We start from the raw sequence: 21,013 nt of genomic DNA on the forward strand, positions 1-21,013 counted from the left end.
GATTTGTTGTGAGGTATAATATTTGTGTAGGATGTTGAATTGTAAAAATAGATACCTGGTTTGAATAAAGAGAGTTGCAGCTGCTGATTGAGGTATCAGTCAGTTAGCTGCCCAGTTGAAGGAGACATCTACTGTATTGTATTTCTTTATGATTTGCAATCGGATGTGGACGGGCTAGCCTCGCTAGGATCTGCGTGGTCTTAGCGGACTAGCTCTTCAATAGGTTATGGGCCCAGGAACGTGTTCTTACAGCATGTATCGTTCTGGAGGAGGATTGGCCGCATAAGTCGCGTGGCGCAGTACGGAATCCTCAGGCTGGATGGATTGGTCGCAACGAAGGACGGGATCTATCGGGAACGTAGGCGATACAGGACACTGGATGGCAGCTGGCTGGTCAAAGGAGCTCGTGGACAGGATCGAAGTCAGGAGGAGCTCGGATGGATGACGGAGCATGTATGAAGTTCGGAACGAGGAGGAGTTTCGAGACAGGAGGAGACGATCGGGAGTCGAGGTTGCGACCCTAAGGAGGAGTGTTGGAATATAGGTAGTGTCGCACCTCAGGTAGAAGAATCGTCGGTTGAGAAGCATGCGTCGTCGTAGGTAAAAGTGTGGAAGATTTGTTGTGAGGTATAATATTTGTGTAGGATGTTGAATTGTAAAAATAGATACCTGGTTTGAATAAAGAGAGTTGCAGCTGCTGATTGAGGTATCAGTCAGTTAGCTGCCCAGTTGAAGGAGACATCTACTGTATTGTATTTCTTTATGATTTGCAATCGGATGTGGACGGGCTAGCCTCGCTAGGATCTGCGTGGTCTTAGCGGACTAGCTCTTCAATAGGTTATGGGCCCAGGAACGTGTTCTTACAGCATGTATCGTTCTGGAGGAGGATTGGCCGCATAAGTCGCGTGGCGCAGTACGGAATCCTCAGGCTGGATGGATTGGTCGCAACGAAGGACGGGATCTATCGGGAACGTAGGCGATACAGGACACTGGATGGCAGCTGGCTGGTCAAAGGAGCTCGTGGACAGGATCGAAGTCAGGAGGAGCTCGGATGGATGACGGAGCATGTATGAAGTTCGGAACGAGGAGGAGTTTCGAGACAGGAGGAGACGATCGGGAGTCGAGGTTGCGACCCTAAGGAGGAGTGTTGGAATATAGGTAGTGTCGCACCTCAGGTAGAAGAATCGTCGGTTGAGAAGCATGCGTCGTCGTAGGTAAAAGTGTGGAAGATTTGTTGTGAGGTATAATATTTGTGTAGGATGTTGAATTGTAAAAATAGATACCTGGTTTGAATAAAGAGAGTTGCAGCTGCTGATTGAGGTATCAGTCAGTTAGCTGCCCAGTTGAAGGAGACATCTACTGTATTGTATTTCTTTATGATTTGCAATCGGATGTGGACGGGCTAGCCTCGCTAGGATCTGCGTGGTCTTAGCGGACTAGCTCTTCAACAATTTTGGCGTTATGAAATTTGTGAATAAACCCTAAGATGTTACAGCTCATACAAAATGCGTTACGAAGGGGAGGGTGGGTGTCAAAAATGACCATTTTTGGCGTTATGAAATTTGTGAATAAACCCGAGGTAGTTCGATGTGTCAATTAGAGCTTTCCGCCAATTTGGGAAAATGGATGACAGCTGGCAGGTATGTTATGCTCAGCCAGGTCAGCAAGCCATGAAATATTAAAAATGTTTTCCCCTCAATTTTGTTTTCGGAAACGTCATTCCTGTATTCAGTTGTTTTCAATCTTCTGGAACGTTTCTACATTACTGTACACACTCAGCAACATGGTTCCATAACCAGATTGTTAAAAAACGACTATTTAACTTGGATTTTGGATTTGGACCGCCAGAACCGCCATGCAAGAGCTGTATATGAAAAGCGAGTTTAGAGCAATTGAAGGGATAATTAATTGATAATTGATTTTTGGCAACCGTAATGCGATTAATTTATTATGTGATGAGTAGCAAATCAGGCCATGCATGTAACCTATTGAAAGCAGAGGGGTATACGCAACGAGGTGCGCCTACCGTTCATGTTTTGTGGATGTGTTCGTGTGGCTCACAACGCTGCTAGACATTCCGCTGTTTAAGTGTTGAAAAGCATCAGCATTTGCTGCCTGGCACGGCCCGCGTTTTCGTTCTGTGCTGTTTGGGTCGGCCCGCGTGAGAGATGATTGTTAGGCGAGCTTTGTTTGTAGTTGACAGCCGTACACCCACCCTGATTGAAAGCGCGTGGTTTTCGCAGAATAAGGGTTCATTCACAAATTTCATAACTCTGTAGGGGATGGGTGGGTGTTCTTCAAATGTTACAGCTCATACAAAATGCGGTATGAGGCGGTGGGTGGGTGTCAAAAATGGGAATTTTCAGCGTTATGAAATTTGTGAATGAACGCTAATAGAAGTGAATCTGTACAGTCATTTGAAAATGGATTGCCTGCTTTGCTCCTGTTCACAATTGATCAGCAGAAGTTTTCTCATTTTATTTTGTATGGGGAAAGGCATCTAACTTCATAAATCTTGTGCATGGAAGCTTTAATCGAAATAGCCACCATCATCAAGTACAACCGGTACCAAATATTTTTTCGAAAATAATTCCCAAATTTGAGAAATAATTTGTTAGATGCTTTTCGCCATACAAATATTTTCCACGTTACCTTTTAGCGATTTTTCATGCATAGACACTAGCGCATGTGCGTTACGGTGTGGCGAGTAGCGAATAAGGGCATGCATGTAACCTAGTGATCCTTTATAGAGAGATACGCGGAAGTAAAATGGAATGATTTGGCAACAGACCAGCAGTGCTGATTTTGCTCGGCGTCGAGAATAATATTGTAACACGGACATGACTTCCTCGTTGCTATAAAGTGTATTTTGTTTCGTTATAGATCTTTGAGCTACATATCAAAACTAATAAACAGCCGAAAAAATCAAAAACTAAAAATCGCATTAACAAAAATTCAAAAAAGTAAAACATTTCATTTCTTTGCTTCATGCAAAATTACTTTACCGAAATAATTTCAAACGGATTACATTACTCCTCAAGAAAAGTTCAAAACAAACATAACGCATGTTTGTTTGGCTCACACTTTGACAGCTCTCGCTGCTCGATTGGCTCACACTTTGACAGAAATGTCAGCTTCCGCGAATCTCTCTTATAAAGGATTTCTAATGTAACCCATTGTTGGTGCAGTTCCTAATTTTACCGCATGGATTCAGGGATTCAGTAGTTTGTACAATAAAATTCATTTCAGTGTAGCTTCGAATCAGCTTACACTGAACGAAAGCTTCTGCCGTCAAATGAATGATTTGTAATTCACATGGGTACCAAACTTCATATTCTTCGTTTTGAATGAATATGAAACAATATGCTGCATCCATCGTCAATTGAACAAAAATCATCCAATTCTAAGATGACTTTCAATCTATTTCCGTATGACTATAAGCAGGTAGTTGAGTTGTGCTAATCAAAATGAATAACATCGGACTTTTGACGGATTGTAATTTCTTCCATGACCCAAATCGAAAATCATTCAATTATTGTCTTAACTATCATACAGAAGATTAATGATCCTAGATAGAAAATCATCCTTGTTGACAGTTTTAACACAGACAAACAGACGTCACACTCTCATATCTGTCCATCGACCATCTTTTTAACGATCGATTCAAATATTGGGTAGGTGGTCAATCGACCACCCGCAGCGCTCGCGTCGTTTTTGTTCGTGTTTGACGTTTACACACTACCGCCACCTGTTGGTCCATCGGCCAACTACAGTGTTTTTAGCATTGGGCGTACATGATTTCGCGACTATGATTTTGATCGAGATTTGTTCTAAGTGTTACGTCTGTTTCTCTGTGGTTTTAATTTAATGGCGGAGGCAGCGCGATCACTTTGAAACTTCTTCGTGAATTCTACAGGTAATTGCACTTTACGATGGAATAATCAAACTTTGTATCGTTTTAAAACATTTGTTCACTCTTAAAGGCTCGATTCAACGGGTGCCTAAACCACAAACTGCTTAAGTTCGATGATTTCGGTTCCAGAATCAACAACACACAGCATGTACGCTTCAGCATCTTTTCCAGCAACCAAGAACAATTATTGTGTTATGATCACTTATTTGTTACAGTGCCAATAAAACTGCATATATGTTACATATATGCTATAGAAATGGGGAAAAAATCAACGATCTGTTTTATTTATTTGTTTTTAATTATTAATTAGTATGCGATGAGGTCTGTTTACACCATTGAATGATAACCTGCATAAACCAGAACCGTACACGCACTATTCACCAAACTATCCACAACCATGAACGACAATATCTAGCCAGTTTCCTATAACATCTTAAATAACAATAAAGCAACACTATCGCAGACTGTTTCGACAGTTTGGTGAATGGTAAATGGACAAATAACAATGTGGGGAATAGGCGGTTAAGTTATGTAACCATTCAAAAACGCTGATTTTTCCGAACAAATTTTTGCGATTACAGTAAACCAAACTGTCGACATACCATCCATTTCGCACTTGATTTACTGTAAAGCAAACATTGTTGAAACAGTTGAACTATAAAGCCAGGACCAAAATAAATAATGTATGCGTAGTAATTGTTTTACAGTTAATTATAGTATTCAAATACTACTTACCAAACCGTAATTTTGTTTCTTTTTCAAAATAAATTGTCAAGTTGTTATGTAATATTACTATTCATATTTATTCTTATTATAATATAGTTTACATATCAATAACACATATTCACATTGGTTTCTTATTTATCTCGCGCGTAAGGGGAAAATTTTGTAACGTAGAAAGGGGTACGGGGAGTTCTTAAAATGTTTAAGTTCATTGAAATTTTTAGAATACCCATATAAAAAGCATTGCGAGGGAGTGGTTAGGTATCACAAATAACCATTTTCAGCGTTATAAAATTTGTGAATAACCCTAATGCGTTCAACACTAAACTGAAAAGCGCTCGCTAGTCTATCGATGGCGGCGGTTGAGCGACGTTACAGCAATGATTCGGATGGACAATACAGCCGAGTCGGAGTCATTCCTTAAGCTATCAGTACACACTTTGTCAAGTGTGCAAATATTTGGCTATTTAACGTTTCAGACGTTTGCTTAACGTTTGCCGTTTGCCGTTTGCCTATTGTTTGCCAAAAGTCAGTACACGGTGGACAAACATTTGACAAACTCTTATTTGTCCATGTTTGCCACTCGAGAACTGAACAGAGTTGCAAAGTTGACCAAATAAAACTTGTTTTGGCATACTTTTGCAATATATATTTCCTCATATCTTCAAGTATTGGCTATTGCAAAGTTAGACAAATATTTGCACATCAATGTTTGTGCAAATATATTTGGTCAGTACACATATGACAAATAAATTTGTCAAAATTTGGCAAATATTTGCACATTTGGCAAAGTGTGTACTGATAGCTTTACAGATACGTTATAATTATTCCTGCATTCAGATAAACACTGGGCGTCGAATCCATGGCAGCCACCTAAAACATGCACTTTTCCTCGGGAGTGCGTACGATTTGTGATTCAGGTGAAGAATGGTTGGTCGTGATAAATGAAGCGGTCATCCTCCGGGTTTGCGAAAGACCGGAAAGACACTGGTTCGCCAGGAACTGTAAAGTGGGGCAAGTTGATTCAATGGACATTCAAAGCTTACTTGACGATTCCGCTAGGATGATTACTTCCCCGCAGCAGCACTTCTGGAAAGTGCTCGGCTCCCCAATACTTGTGTCTGGTTCTTTTCACTGCCTACCACTCAAATAGAACGTAAAAATTATTTTTCAAACACCGCCGATCCGACAAATCGATTTTATATTTTTCTTCTTTCGTGTTTTGACAACATGTTTCAAATCCATGCACGCTAAAAATAATTCTGCACACAATTCGACCGAGATAGTTATACATGTAAACTTGCTCATATGTGGGAAAATTTGTATGGATTTGTTCACAAATTTCATAACGCAAAAATTCCATTTTTGACACCCACCCACCCCTGCGTAACGCTTTTTGTAAGAATGTTTTACAATTTTTTTAAGGACTGCAACGTCATGTGGACACTCACCCACCCCCTTCAGCGTTATGAAATTTGTGAATGAGCCCTATGCATTTTTGAATGAAACGATATTTATTTTGTACATTTATTCTAATTGTTTAATGTGAAAGAAAAACAAATTTTATAACAGCTTGAGTGAACCTGGTTCTTAGCGTGTTCAAATGTTTAATAGCTAACAAACACCAATGTGAGAAAATGTTTGCCAAACTGTTGAAAAAAGGTGATGTACCGTTAAATGTACATCCCAAGTAACCATGAAGCATTATATCATTGCATATATAATGCAGCTGCATTGCCGTAAGCCTACCATTAAAGTAGTTAAAAAGTGGAAAAGGGCCCTTTTACAGTTGCACTAATGCAAACACGACGATAAAGCAATGAAGCAATTTATAAAGTAACATTAGTGCAGCATTGCAATTTATAAAGTGATATTAGTGTATTGATACATTTCTAATGTAGAGTTAATGCTTTGTTGCTTGACAGCTCTTGAAATATGTCACATAAAAGCAATGTTACATCAATGTTGTTTATATGCAGTAGAATACGTGCAATGTTATAATGCTTGTGGTTACTTGGGATGTGTGTACATTGCGAAAATGTTCGCCTAAACCCATTTGGCCAAATGTATTTTTACATTGCAACTATTTCTCAAGGGTTGAGATTCCAATACAATCTTACAATTTCTGGGGTATAATCTATATTGTTACTAATTGGAATGGACTTCTAAAACAGTTGCATACAGTTTCAGGCATTAGGTTTCATATTGTTCAACATAAAACTAACCGCTTATGAAACATTAACAGTTACAGTTAGAGGAAACATACTGTAAGGAAACTAAGACAAATTGTATTTTTCTATGCGGGAATCATTCGATTTTTTGCAGCTTCTAGAGGGATTGAAATCATATCAAGATTGGATGATTTTCATTCGGTGCGATACGTAAACAGATGATTTCAACGCAGATGAAAATCATCCTGAATGTGTCTGAAAATAGGTATGGGGCTCGGATGAGTCAAAAATCATTCAATTTGTTGCGGGAGATTTCGTTCAGTGTAGGATTGTGCGAAGATTACGTACCTGGCCCTTTTTCCGACAGCATCTGCTGGTCTGTCAATTTTGACAGAACAAACTGGCAGTTTGCAAACCGCTCGCTGTCCGTCCCGTCCTGCCAGTCGTGCGCGAGAAGTTCGATCAGATCGGACGAGTTTTTCGGATTCGGATTGAGTTTTTGTGGTGATTGCTAGCTCTCAATGGGCTCCACTGGAAAACGAACTTCAGTGTGAATGATGGAAGAAAATCTTCATTTTATTTAGTGCGGAAATCAATTGGTTTTGTAGTGTTTCCGTGGGCAATAGTTTGAGCTTTGGCAAGAGTGGGATTTGGAAGCAGGTGGTTCAAGGTTAACAACAGGAAGAAAGAAAGAAAGAAAGAACTCCCCAAGCAGGAGCAGGAACAGAATAGGAAAATTTGCTGCAGTAGGATTGTGGGGGGCGAGGAGGTGACAGGGTGTGGGCCATGAGACGGATGAAGCAGCAGTAGTGTTGTTTTTCTGAATTCCCTAAATGGTTCCTCTACGGAGTGGAAAAGATAGAAGGATTCCTACCTAGTGCTAGTTCTAGATGGAAGAATATCCTGCTGACTAGTTGTGGAATCGTTACGGTTCGGAATTCCGGGTGCAGTTCCGTGGGGGAGAATTATGATAGAAGTGCAGAAACGAAGACTAAAGGCTAAACGACGGAGACGAAGGCAAAGCAGCTTTGAAGGGCAGGGAGTGCTTCTGGGTTAAACAACCGAAAGAAAAAATCCGAAAAAAACAGGAAACTAGGAATTTTCCTGCTAGGGAAATAGCCGGAAGAGGCACGAAGAAAAAATTACGTCGACAGCGGTGTTGTTATTAAGTGTGCAGGGGCAGTGCCAAGAAAGTTGCCACAGGGCGATTCCCCAGTCATGGATGTGGCAAAGCTGTTTTCCGATTTGGAGTCCAATAGCCCTGCCCTGGTGGATGAGGCCAAAAAGCGGTTCAACGAGCTGTTCGCAAGCAGTAAGTGTGATTCTACGTATTATATGAGATGGGAAGGGACTTGGGTTGGGAGCTACAATGGCCGAAATTAACCTCACAATTCGAGGATTTTTGCTTCGCAGATGATGGGGCACGAAAACTGGATGAAATGGGAATGATCATTGAATTGCTAGTTACCTCCTAATCTTGATCTGGGAATTATTGTGAGTTTCACGACAAGCAGAATTCTTTCAAGATGTCTCCTGGGTCCCTTCAAAGATTTTATGGGAATTTCTTCAAAAATACTTCCTCAGATTTAATTTATCAGGATTTTTTCTAGGAATAGTCATATACTTTTTAGCAATTCTTCAAAGAATTTCCTCCAGTATTTTTTGTCTCATACCAGAAATACATACTTAGAAAGGATGCATTGAACTCTGTATGCTTTCCTAAAATGAGCGAAACTAACAAATATAAACAAATTTAGTTTTGATCAGTAAAAGCCTCGGACCGATACGTAGTTAAAAAAAAAACTATGAATTGTTAGTTTTACTTGATTTATCATACAATCAATTATAATGCATTAAAGTCCCAAACCTGCAATTTCGACATTATGAGTAGAGTATTATGTTGGATCGATCTGCTGCCTTATCGCTACGTCACTGCGCGTATATTTTCTATAGAATAATAAAAGCATCGCATTGATCATTGGGGATCGCTGCAATGTATGACAATAAAAATTAATGCTCAACATACTATGTTCGTTATGCTGATAAATTCACGAATCCAAAACTAACAGATCCTCGTATCTGTATCGCATTTGCTTTGATCTCCAGATGACGACAACATCCTTGGCAACATGTATTAAATTCAACCTTCCGCTGAGGTCACAAAACAAACGGACTATTGATTGGGTAAAAATTAAATTGGAAGGTAAAAATCAGTTTTGGAAGTAGGAAACATTTGCACTCTCTCTGTTGGATGAATAAGTTCCTGACTAGGCCACACTCCCAGCGATTGCAAACTTTTGCTGCTTCTCCAGGATCTTTATACCGCGATTTCACGATTACGCGGTTACGATACGTTGTATTCCGCGGTAAAACTTCGTAAAAATGTAAATTATTTCGGATAGGTACAAATGGGTGTAATTACTACCAATGATTGCAAAAAACATAAACAAAATGACGCAATTGACAGTAACTAAAAATGTTGGGACAATCGATGTTGAATATAGAAAACAGGTTCGTGGCTTCAGAATAGTTTTCATTAGAATTAGATAATTTATTTCTTTTGATGATTTAGCACCGATGTCATTTGAAAAGTGTCTTTTTCACAATTGCTTGCCAGCCAGTCATGGGTAGTTGGTAACAAAATGGGATGAAGGGAATTGGGACAGGTGGTTACATTCTATTTTTCCACAGGTATCGAATAGACCATGGTTTTAGGGGTTGAACATGAGTCGAGTGTGTCGATAATGTGTCGCCTGATGTCCAATCACTACTCCCTAGGCTCATATTTCTTTAGAATAGGCCTCGCAGATAGCAATCGATGTGGTTGTGGCGCAGGTTACCAAGACCAGCCTGTTCATTGAACAGGTAGACCATTTGAATCAAAATCGTACAACAAATTTAATACACTGACTCTGGCGAATGTGAAGACTAATACATTCTCAGTAAAATCGGTTTGAAGTTTAGCGGATGTAGTTTTAATTCTATATTATGTTTCCGATCGATTCAGGAGATCGCAGTAAGCCGCGCTCGTGACCGGTCGCAAAATTGTTCCTGTCACGAATTTTCACTCTATAATTTTAGCGTTTTGGCTGATATTTGGCCGACGATTGTGCCATTTAAAAGTGACTTGGTTTTCCAGTTTTGTTAAAGAAGCATTTATTGTTGTCATTTAAAAAGTTTGTAAAGATAGTGAAACGTCTTTGTCGTAAATCTGCAGGGAAAAAGATCAACTATTCCAATCTGAAGAAACTGAAACTGAGAAAAGAAAAAGTGTTTCTCATCGGTCAAGATTTGTGAAATCGAAGTCTTCGCAAGATAAAGAAGAGCAGGATTCGAGTTGGGTTTCTTTTACATTTCGCTAGCTGAAAAGGAGTAGCTCCGGCCGATACAATGGACGAACTTCCCATGAAGACATGCTCTGACATTCGGTGAGAACTTTCCTTTTATCATTCTACTCTATAGCATTTGAAGAAGTTAGTTGTATTGTTTGCAAATCCCTTGGCAAAACCTTTTTATTATTCCGCATTTCAGTTCGTTTCATGCTTGTGATAACATTAATTTGTATCATGGCATTGGTTCATTTATTTAATCACTAAACAAACTATGGATGGTTCGTCACGGTAAGTGTCGGCATAAGGCATTATCCCTGTTTTAAAAATTCTGAGCTACACGAGCATATTATTTTATATATTGGTTGCAATAACCAAAAAATAACCTTTGAATAGTTCGACAATAAAATTGTCGACGACAGATAGATAACTTTTTTCAAATTGAGGCTACATTAATCGCATCACTAACCAAGGTGAATCCTGATTATGTAGCTTTTTAACCCTCCCACTAACAATCCTCCTTCCTGTGAAAACCATGGAGATGCAGAGGTGATCTCGGTCTCTAGTAGCAATGGACGTAACACTATCATTCCTTTCCTTCCCCGATGACCGTAAGGACGTGGCCGGCGCCGTTATTGACATTACTACCATTGGAGTTCTCGAAATTGTACATTGAAGATGTTAGCTACTCCCAAGCTGCACCTGTTGGTTCCCTGTACAATTTTGATTATTCTGGTCAATCACGGAGTAGCAACTACGAATTGTACGGTCATCTATGCTTATGCTTATGCTTATGCTTATATTATGTTTCCGATCGATTCAATCGCTTGATTTGTAGAATCCATTACAATATAGCTTTTGTAGCAAAATATTTAATTTATGGGGGAAGATGGGGGAAATTGACATCAGAGTTCGTATCGAAAGAGAATACCAAATGCGCCTTTATGTTTTTCTCACTTATTTCGTGAAAAACGTTATTTGTAAGGCATTATATGACTGTAATTTATCAAATAAACTGTTATGTGAATAAAAGTCAGTTTGTTTATATTTGTCAGTTAGGCCGTTATTCTGGTACAGTATTGAATTCAAAAAACTTAATCAAATTAATCAAATCTTAAAATAGCATGAGTGCTTTCAATATAGTGTAGGTTCATACGCACTATTTACATAGAAGTAGCATAGCAATTGTTCCAATGCGCCAAGAACGATCGCGTAGTGGGTTGGGTTCTCGCACCATGTAAAAAGCTCGCTTGATATCCACAGCACGAGCGTTGTACTTCACTAAAGACAGCAGCGCAAAAGTTAAAGAGACATGTCGTCGGAAAACGCTACTGTGCCTTCAACCTGTTCAACCGCCACTGTTCGTGCTCATCAGAAGCATCATCGCCGGTTGCTGTACGGGAGAAGCGTGTGCAGAGAGACTGCTGTCTATTGTACCATTGATCAGACGCAGTGGAATATTCAATTCTCATCCCGCTGCACGCTAAAGTTCCACATACATTCACAGCTTAGTAAGATCTATTTACATAAACTTAGAAGGATATCCACATTAATACGAGAGGTTTTAATAATTAAAATCAAATTGATAACAATCAAATGCATACAAAGCATATGTTGTTGATTTTGATCTATAAATAATTATGAAGACTGGTTGATTGGTGTTCTATGCAAATATCCACAGTTATAAAGGCTCTAGTAAATTTGGAGCAAATGTTATAACTGCAAAAAACTTTTCTCGAAACTAATCAACAAATCGAAAAAAGCAAAACCGCATAGCGGTTTTATTTTACAAATGAAACAGCAGTGTGTTTTTACTTTTTAAGATGTTTCGATTATTTTCGATTAAACTGCTTTTTCAGTTTTGGCATTTGCTCCAATTTTACTAGGGCCTTAACTGAGAACTTCACAAAAAGATCATTTCTGCATTCGTATACCGTGTGGCAAGCACGAAGATACTGATTCAAACAAAGAGCGTTTCCTTGCAAGTTTTCATGGATACTTGGGAGTTTTTGGGTATTTAGCGGTTGTCCATTAATCACGTGATGTTGATGAACTCCTAGTGAGATGATTTTTGACAGATTTAGATTCTGGGTGGATTCTATCTAAGACCCTGGTTTCTGATCAGATTCCATACAGAATCCAGACGTTATTATTGAATTTATTTTGAAATTTTTGATTGATATATTTAGGGAACTTCATGAATTACTAGTTTAAACGTTGAAGCCTTCCAAAAATCTCTGTGAAAATCATTGATGGTATTTTTGTGAGTTCTTATCCAACGATGATAAGGTAAAATTTTACCGTAGAGTAGGGTAAATTGCCAAATGTTGAACGGTTAATATAGACGTTTTTATGTTATTTGATTTTAATGGAAATTCTGATAGAAAGGTTGCTAAAAAAAGCATTCAACACCGTAGGCGATTGTTTAACATTATTCCTGTTACATTTTTGGTACTGTAATATCCGTTTTGAAAAAAAATATATATATTTAAAAAGATAGATCTATACCCAATTGTTGAACACATACATAACCCATCTTATCCTAATGTTGAACGATTGTCGCTAAATGTTGACCGCTTTACTCCCACGTTCACTCAACTTACAAGTTCGCGCTCCTCGTCGGTTGTGAGGACAGGGTAAGGTCCGCGAAGCACTTTCCCTGACCACTCTGAGCTGAGACGGAAGTGAATCGTCCCCTTTGACACTCCATAGACTTTAGCGGCTTCTCCTAAAGAACATCACCTTCGACATTACAGCATCAATCGCGAGATTGAGGTTATACTCCGGATAAATCGGAAACCGATGCGTTATTTCAATCATGATGCAAACAAACAATCGGTGATGGCATTGATGCCATAGTGAAGATAGTGAAATTCGAAAAAGATTCAGGATATAGCCAGGGATGCAATTAATTATACTTTACTGAATTGCGTTTTTCATCATTGCGACAGACACCATTAAAGGATTTTTTAATAATAATTATTCAACAGACAATTAAAGCAATAAACAATACAATATTGTGTAATGCAATATTTCATTTCAATATAGGTGTTTGCTACGAAAATAAAAAAACTGGCAATACTGTTGATGAAACCAAGACTGTCATGTTATGCTAGTGTTCAACAAATATCCAAATGTACGTGAAACGAAAATGCAATTGAAAATGTTTTTATGTAATTAATAGGTACGAGTAAATTGTACGGATGTTTAGAAAATAACTAAAGTAGACTTTTACTGATATCGTGAATAGGTGCTTAACCCAATATACGTAGTTTGTTTTACTACACAGCTTATTTCATAGCAGCCCCAGCTTAAGTTTTTTTTTCTAAAAGAATTGAAATTTTCGTTTCACCTACCGATAAACATTTTCAATATATATTTCGTTTAAGAAATTAATGTGCTAATTAAATTTATTGTGTCCAATAGTACAGCTTACTCACAAAATAATCTGTATAATTTATTGAAACTGTTTGAGAATGGTTCAATTTTCTATTTTAACATGGTTTCTACAGATCGTTCAACATTTGGGTAGCGTTCAACAATTAGCGAATTACCCTAGTTTGGCATGATGATTTCCTTTGCCGGTCACGCCCATCTTTTCCGTTTAAGGGGAAGGAAAAGGATATGACACCTACTTGAAGACAGGCGGAGAGGCCAGCGACTCCATGACGCCCTCATAGATGTCAAGGAGTTGGATGATGGGAAGGGTCATCGTGTAGAATTCTCTATAAGCGAGTGATGAGATCGGTTTGACATTTAGTGTATGTGTAGTTCAGTATACTTTTTGTAATTGGGTGTAAGTGTGAATGTATTGTTTTCATCATCGTTGGGAGTGACGTTGCTAAGAAAGTTAAGCCCCGTGAAGCCCCCAGCACAATGTGAACGGCAACGCGGTACAACGGCAAAACGGCATGCCCATCTTGATCTACACTTTACTTATCAATCCCATGTTGACTAAATCCTTTTCAACATTGACTTGACAAGTACAATGTAGCTCAAGATGGGCTTGCCGTTGTACCGTGCTGCCGCTCACATTGTGCTTGGGGCTTGACGCAGGTCACTCCATTTCAGGGATGGGATACAGGTATTTCCATCCTAGTTGAAAAGCTTTGGTTGTAGCGCCATTGCTCGCTCTTTTAAATGAGAAGATAAATTGACTCAACCCCATGATACAGAAAGAGCCCAGAATTAGTAATAGCGGGTCAATCGGAACAAACTCACTAATTCCGTGCATTTGTCAAGACGTCGATTAAAAAAAACGTTTCCTCCATAAAACTTCAACGATTCTGTTGGGAATTTGAATCGACATGCTCTGAATGGTTTCATATCTGAACATAGAACTCAACAGCATGGGTGCATAGGGGAACTGTGGGTAAAATGAACAGGGGGGGGGGGGGTGGTTAAAATGAACAGGTTTGTGGTTTACGGTAATTATGCTATAAATCTATGCAAAACATAGCACCATCCTTAATACTCAGACTAAGAAACTATTTCGGCAACTCAAGCACGATCTAGAACTGTCAAAAGCTGGAAAAGTAAACAAAAACAAAGTACGCCTCTCCGTTTTCTCATATGATGTAAGTTTTCACTCTTGGAATTTAAGTTTTTTATGACTAAAATCATCGAAAATCTATTGAACTGCGTAGCACATCATATCTTTATGGTTTTTATGATAAGTAGACGAAAATTGAAAGTATTTTTATCTTTTAAATCCTGAGAACAAATGATTTGAACATGTTGATTATTTGGGGGTAAAATGAACCACTCGAGATGGGGGTAATATGAACACCAAGGCAGGGCGAATACTACCGGATTTTATTGGAGATACCGAGAGTTTTCCGAAGAAAATACAAAGGCAGACATCGGCAGCCATCCAAATGGTCGCAGCTAAACGTCCCATTGTTCCAGAATGTCTGTGAGATATGCATTGCTCATGTACCAGATGCCGAGAATCATACCGCAACCCGTTCAATATAAATGGTGGTCATTTTACCCCCACTGCATGTTCATTTTACCCCCAGCATGTGTTCATTTTACCCCCAGTGTATGTTAATATTACCCCCATTGTATGTTCATTTTACCCCCAAGTATATGTTCATATTACCCCCGTTACATGTTCATTTTACCCACACGTTTGGAACATTGACTCTATGGAAAGGAATTTTCAAAACTATAATAATGTTGATAAAATTCTATTTCCATCACAATATTTCAACTTGTTACATGGCATAAACATCCTTCTTCAATTCTGAGCTATTGAAAAAGAATCTGACAGCTTCATAAACAAGAAAACATGAGAATTGCTTAGGGTGTTCATTTTACCCCCAGTTCCCCTAGATAATTTTTTCCGTCCTTGTCAAAACCACACAATGAATGGAGCGAAGTTGATTTGAACTATGATGCGCAGTGGCTATTTACACAATGGACCGATGCACGAGTTCACGAATTTGACGTTTGAGCGGTGCCGAATTCATTGGTTTCCATGGTCACATAAATAACACGGCACCGCTCAAACGTCAAATAGTGAGCTCGTGCATTGGTCCATTGTGTAAATAGCCACTGCGCATCATAGCCGCCTATGACGCTGCTTCACAAGGCTCATGCATATATGTGATTGTACGGGAATGCTGATTTAGGCAGAACTTTCAACAACTCTCGCGTAACATTACTAAAGGACCTATCTAACATTGAGAGGCTCTCTTTGTTTACTTTCTCTTTCATTAATAACTGAGTCACATTAATCTCTTCTGTTGCTTTTTTTGTATGAAACGCTAGTCAAGGAAATTGACTTTCGATCTATAGTGAAAAACTTCCCAAAATCTTTAGTATTCCACTGTTATAATCAAAAGAGAACGAGAGAGGAGAGAATCTCTCATTTGTACATAGGTCCTTTAGTAATGTTCCGCGAGAACTGAAATGATAATGAAACCCAGATACAATCTTCTGCAGTTATGTTCTTTAGGGTATCAACACAGACAAAGTATCAACTAGTGTTATTGTCATTCTTGGCTCAATTTAACGCGATCAACTAGTACAGGTCGGACTCGATTATCCGGAGACTCGATTATACGGGGATTCGATTATCCGGGATTCGATTATCCGGAATTTTAGACTCGATTATCCAAAATTTGCTTTTTGATGTTCTTGTTTTTCAATTTCTATGCATAAATCTGAGATGATTTGGTCATTATATACACATAAGTGAAGTGGTGTGCGTGATGGTTTCGGATCTCGGAGCGGTGCAATGTGCTCGAGACCATTGCATTTGATGTTCCGGCTGACTTTATACTGCCTCCAAAAGGAAAAAAGAGACACTTATCACCATCATAATTCATCTAAACTATTAAAATTAATAATGGAAATTGACTTTGCTATCCAGTTAAACCGCATGCAGAGCTAGGATGGTGGCTGGCCCGGAAAACATTGTCGCCTCCGATGTTATTCATTGTAAATGTTAATTCACTTATTCAAAATCTTTCTTTACTTGAGAGTTTCCTTAGTACTCTTTCCAGATGTAGGTTGTAATCCTAAAATAAAATCCAGCAACATCCAATAGCCGAATGTTCTCCGGTTGTTCGTGCAAAAGTTCTTTTTAAACGACCCGCAGTTAAGATATCGCTTCTCGCAGAAAGTTGTCGATGTGAATGTGTTTATATGTGAGAATGGCAGTCATGGGCTAAGTTGCTAATTTTAACCATTAATTCAAAAATTGATTACAGATTTTATGCACCATTTCCTATGATCATCAAAAATGATTTGCAAAATAATTTGTTTGATTATTTTTTTTAGGATATATCAGCATTATGCAATTGCAGGAAGCCGTCGTAAACATTTAGTATAAATACTGTCATTGTATTTTTTTTCAGGCTTGTTTGAATAATCTGTTATTATGTATTCAATATTAATCATATTTCATTCAATTCTAGGTCGAATCATCGAGTTATTGCATGAGTTCTTATATTTTTTATTATTGTTTTCAATTTCATAACATAACAATCATTTAATTGAATCATATAACATGGGTGATATTGGGAGGGTGCATCAGAGCATCATTGAAGTTACAGCTGGACAATGGAGTGGAGTGCCAGCCGGAGTCAAGGGTTGAAGTAACCGGAACATCCTTGTAGATGAGTTCTTCTATCCCAACAGTTGTAATGGATTTGACGCGCCCTTCTTATAACAAACCATCCCGTGGATAACTTGACAGGTATTGCAAATTTCATTATACTTTCCGTTGGATCATATTATTGGAAGGAGATTCTCTATTTCCCGCGGGTTTCGCGTAAGTGCCTCTGCTTACGGGTCCGCCACACCCCATTTTGGCCCTTCATACAATGGTATGTTGAATTCAGATTGATAATGAAAATTGACTGTACTGTTAAGTGGAACCGCATGCAGAGCAAGACTCAAGCTAGGATGGTGGCTACCTACATACATACAGTTGTGTTCAGAATAATAGTAGTGAAAGCCGATTTTCATACAAAATGCTCAACTTTGGCATGCTGTAACTTTGTTTCCATATGAGCAATCGGCAAGAAATTTTGGTAGTGAACTACAAATATGCTCAATTTCATTATCACAAAATTTGAAAATTTTTACACTACCGGCTAAAAAGTTAAGTACCAGGTGAAATCGCTCAAAATAATAGTAGTTTTAATAATTTAAATATCTGCTGTATTTTGAGTTTTAGAATTTTTCTTTATACATCGTTTCAACCATTTCCACCCAAGCTTTAAATGTATAGACAATACAATTTTTTACTAAATTATTGCTGAACAAAAATTTACAAAAGAAAAACTACTATTATTTTGAGCGATTTCACCTGGTGCTTAACTTTTTAGCCGGTAGTGTGAAAATTTTCAAATTTTGTGATAATGAAATTGATCATATTTGTAGTTCACCGCCAAAATTTCATGCCGATTAATCATATGGAAACAAAGTTACAGCATGCCAAAGTTGAGCATTTTGTATGAAAATCGGCTTTCACTACTATTATTCTGAACACAACTGTACATACATAAATCTGAGATGCTTTGGTATTGCAATATACAATATGGATAGTTTTGCGGTTTAGAACGTATTCAAAAAACGGGGGTTTGAAAAAGTGTTTTTTTTGTGTACGCTGGTCAAAATTGTTTTTTTCTTGTAAAGACCCCTGTACCGTTCCTAGAAAAAATTTCCGCATCATATAAACAAAATAAAAAAAAGATAATATTTAAGTTCTTTTGTCATAGATTTCAATTTTTTTCTAAGTGGTTCGATTCGGAGTGAAAAAAAATCGATACTCCGGATAATCGAGTCCGACCTGTATACGGAACGAAACAATGACATAGGGTAAATTTTCAATATATAAGAAACAAATACTCCATACAAACTTCTGACTGATTGCACCAACCAAACGAGTTGAAATTTTGAGAGCTATTTTCTTACCATAAATCACCTATCTAGGAGATGCCCCATTGAGTTCTATAATATTTTTGCTTACGGACTAATCTAGGGTGCATATTACCCCAAATACCCTTACTAGACTCGACTTATCTCAAACGAAAAACTATTCGAGTGGCGTGGGAACAGAATCATGTAAAATTCAAAGACGCCACGAGCCATCTTCAAAATCTTTGCAAATAAAAATACCACTTTAATCACAGCACCATCAGCCAGTTACATTGCAGCTATTTATCGTTGTACAAAGCACTACAACCCGGATGTCGTTACACCTGCTAAAGTCGGAGGAATCGCGAACAACGGGAGCACGTCAAATTTTGCATGTGGAATAGCACCATCAGCTGAATCTATTTTTCACAGTCCGATTTGCAAGGACGTGGCACCGAAGCACGGAATACCCCCGACTACGGTATTGCCAGATCCGATTTATATGTATCCCTCAGGTCCCAAGGGAAATCAGAGAAGGACATTAGAGATGTGTTGGGTAAACTTGACATGGAATACATGAAACTTGTGTGTGATTTCATTAAGCAATCCGCAATTGTCGTTTGATTCCCCCGTTTTGTTGTTCCACTCGTCCACCTCGTGTCCCCTTGAAATCGTTTTTTTTCTTGTATCCTTACAGGTTTTTCAGTCCTCTCTACGTTAGTTCGGCAGCAAATACGCAAAAACTAACTGTTAACGTCACGCCCCGTTACCTTATCCCTTCCTGTATATTATTGTTACTCCTAACCTCGGGTAAACCGCGAGTAAACAGTTCGTCACTGTGTCGATATACATCTTTTACCGTGTGGGAACAAAATCCATACAGCACCAAAATTGGTGTCCGTACACTTGATTAATTTTTCATTGTTTTAATATTAAAATGAATAAATATGCAGTTCTAAAATTACACATCTAATTACAATAAGTTATATGTTGTTGTTAATGCTATCGAAATATAAGTAGGCCATGTTTTGCAAATTGAAAAAATCAAAATGTTATCGCCTGAGGCAGGATATAGTTTTCAACATATTAATAGTGAAATTAGTACATATTTTTAAACCAGCTGTTAATCACGATGTCCTCGGATAGTACGTATTTTAAATTCCGAGGAAGTGAATGCAGCTTTACAATGGGCCGATGCACAAGTTCACTAATTTGACGTTTAAGCGGTGCCGAATTCACTGATTGCCATGGTCACGTAAATAACACGGCACCGCTCAAACGTCAAATAGTGAACTCGTGCATCGGTCCATTACTGTTTGAGGGCATTTGGGTGCTGTACGGATTTGAATTCAAAATTTTCATTTGAATCTTAATCCGTACATGGCAAAACTTTAACATATTTCATAAAGTTTCAGACAAAACCGGTGATATCTGAAGCTCAAATATGCTGCAAATGCTTGAAATAACATCGATGTAAAGATAAAGCCGTTGAATTAGTGCACAATAACCAATCATTCCGTAAAAAGCTGCGGATGCTTTTGGTAAAAAGTAGACATTAAGGAAAATAGAGCTTAAAGTTCGAAGTTCGTCTTCTTATACCAGTGGTCCTCAGCCTAACCGATTACACGGGCCATCTTAACTCTTTCAAAATCAGTCGCGGGCCGCAAGATTTATAATGATTAATTTTAACAGCTCACTTTAAATCACTATTTCTATGAGAACGGATAATACATTTCTGGGAACTTTATGATCAAAGCAAAGGGGTTTGGAAGCAAAGATATAAGTGACAGAAAAAATGCCATGTTTTTAATAAACTATGTTAGCTAATACAAAAGAATTCATGACGAAAAAACTCACATTGAAAAACTTTTTTAAAGCTAGAAACAAAGCTTTATTAACATACTCAACTCAAATACGATCAATATGTCTCTTACCGTATTGGACAATGCAATAGGGCGATATTCAAAACTGAAAAGGCAATAGATGGCTCTTTTTTAGTGGTAGTAAAAACGAAATCCTGAAGCAAAGAAAGCTCTACGGAAGATGAACTAAACAAAAAAGTTATGTATTCACTTTACACTTGATTTCTCATCACTACTTTTTTGATCCAGTTTCCAAATTGCAAGTAATTTACGTTTTTCATTATTTTCCATACGTTTTGACAGTTCTCCGACTACCATTCTTCCATGCGCTTGTGTTGAAAGTTTGAGAAATTTGAGAATCCAGCGTAGCGTGATCAGTGGGAGGAATACAAACAACAGTGTCGTCGCTCGGCGGCCGGTGAAAAAAACTGAATGTTCGAAAGGTTGTTGCCTGTACTTTTTGCCGCTGGCGCCAACTGTTAGCGATTAAGAACGAAATAAACAGTCGTTACCCTATTGCAACTTTTTCGATTAATAATACAAAATAGTCTACTCTAGAGGTTTTTATCTATTTTTTTTATGGATCGATTCATATCAAACCAAAAAAATGACCAAACAGATTAATAGTATCTTCAGCAATGT

The 21,013-nt window shown here is 38.2% G+C and overlaps 1 protein-coding gene and 1 long non-coding RNA gene across 2 annotated transcripts in view; one reads left to right on the forward strand and one right to left on the reverse strand.

Moving 5' to 3' along the window:
* Window positions 1–5,164: 5,164 nt before the first annotated feature.
* On the reverse strand, window positions 5,165–5,895 carry LOC110674623. Its single transcript, XR_002499045.1, has 2 exons — window positions 5,683–5,895; window positions 5,165–5,638 (listed from the first exon to the last, which is right to left on the reverse strand). It is a non-coding gene; the product is annotated as an uncharacterized LOC110674623 (long non-coding RNA).
* A 1,325-nt stretch (window positions 5,896–7,220) lies between these two features.
* Window positions 7,221–21,013, forward strand: part of LOC5580190 (hamartin) — a 42,197-nt gene continuing 28,404 nt past the window's right edge. The window contains exon 1 of the mRNA XM_021857716.1: window positions 7,221–8,119. Within this exon, the coding sequence (XP_021713408.1) occupies window positions 8,026–8,119 (94 nt within the window). The 5' untranslated portion in view covers window positions 7,221–8,025. The remainder of the gene's footprint in view (window positions 8,120–21,013) is intronic.

Source organism: Aedes aegypti, chromosome 1 (genome assembly GCF_002204515.2).
Source record: "Aedes aegypti strain LVP_AGWG chromosome 1, AaegL5.0 Primary Assembly, whole genome shotgun sequence".
NCBI classification, from domain to species: domain Eukaryota; kingdom Metazoa; phylum Arthropoda; class Insecta; order Diptera; family Culicidae; genus Aedes; species Aedes aegypti.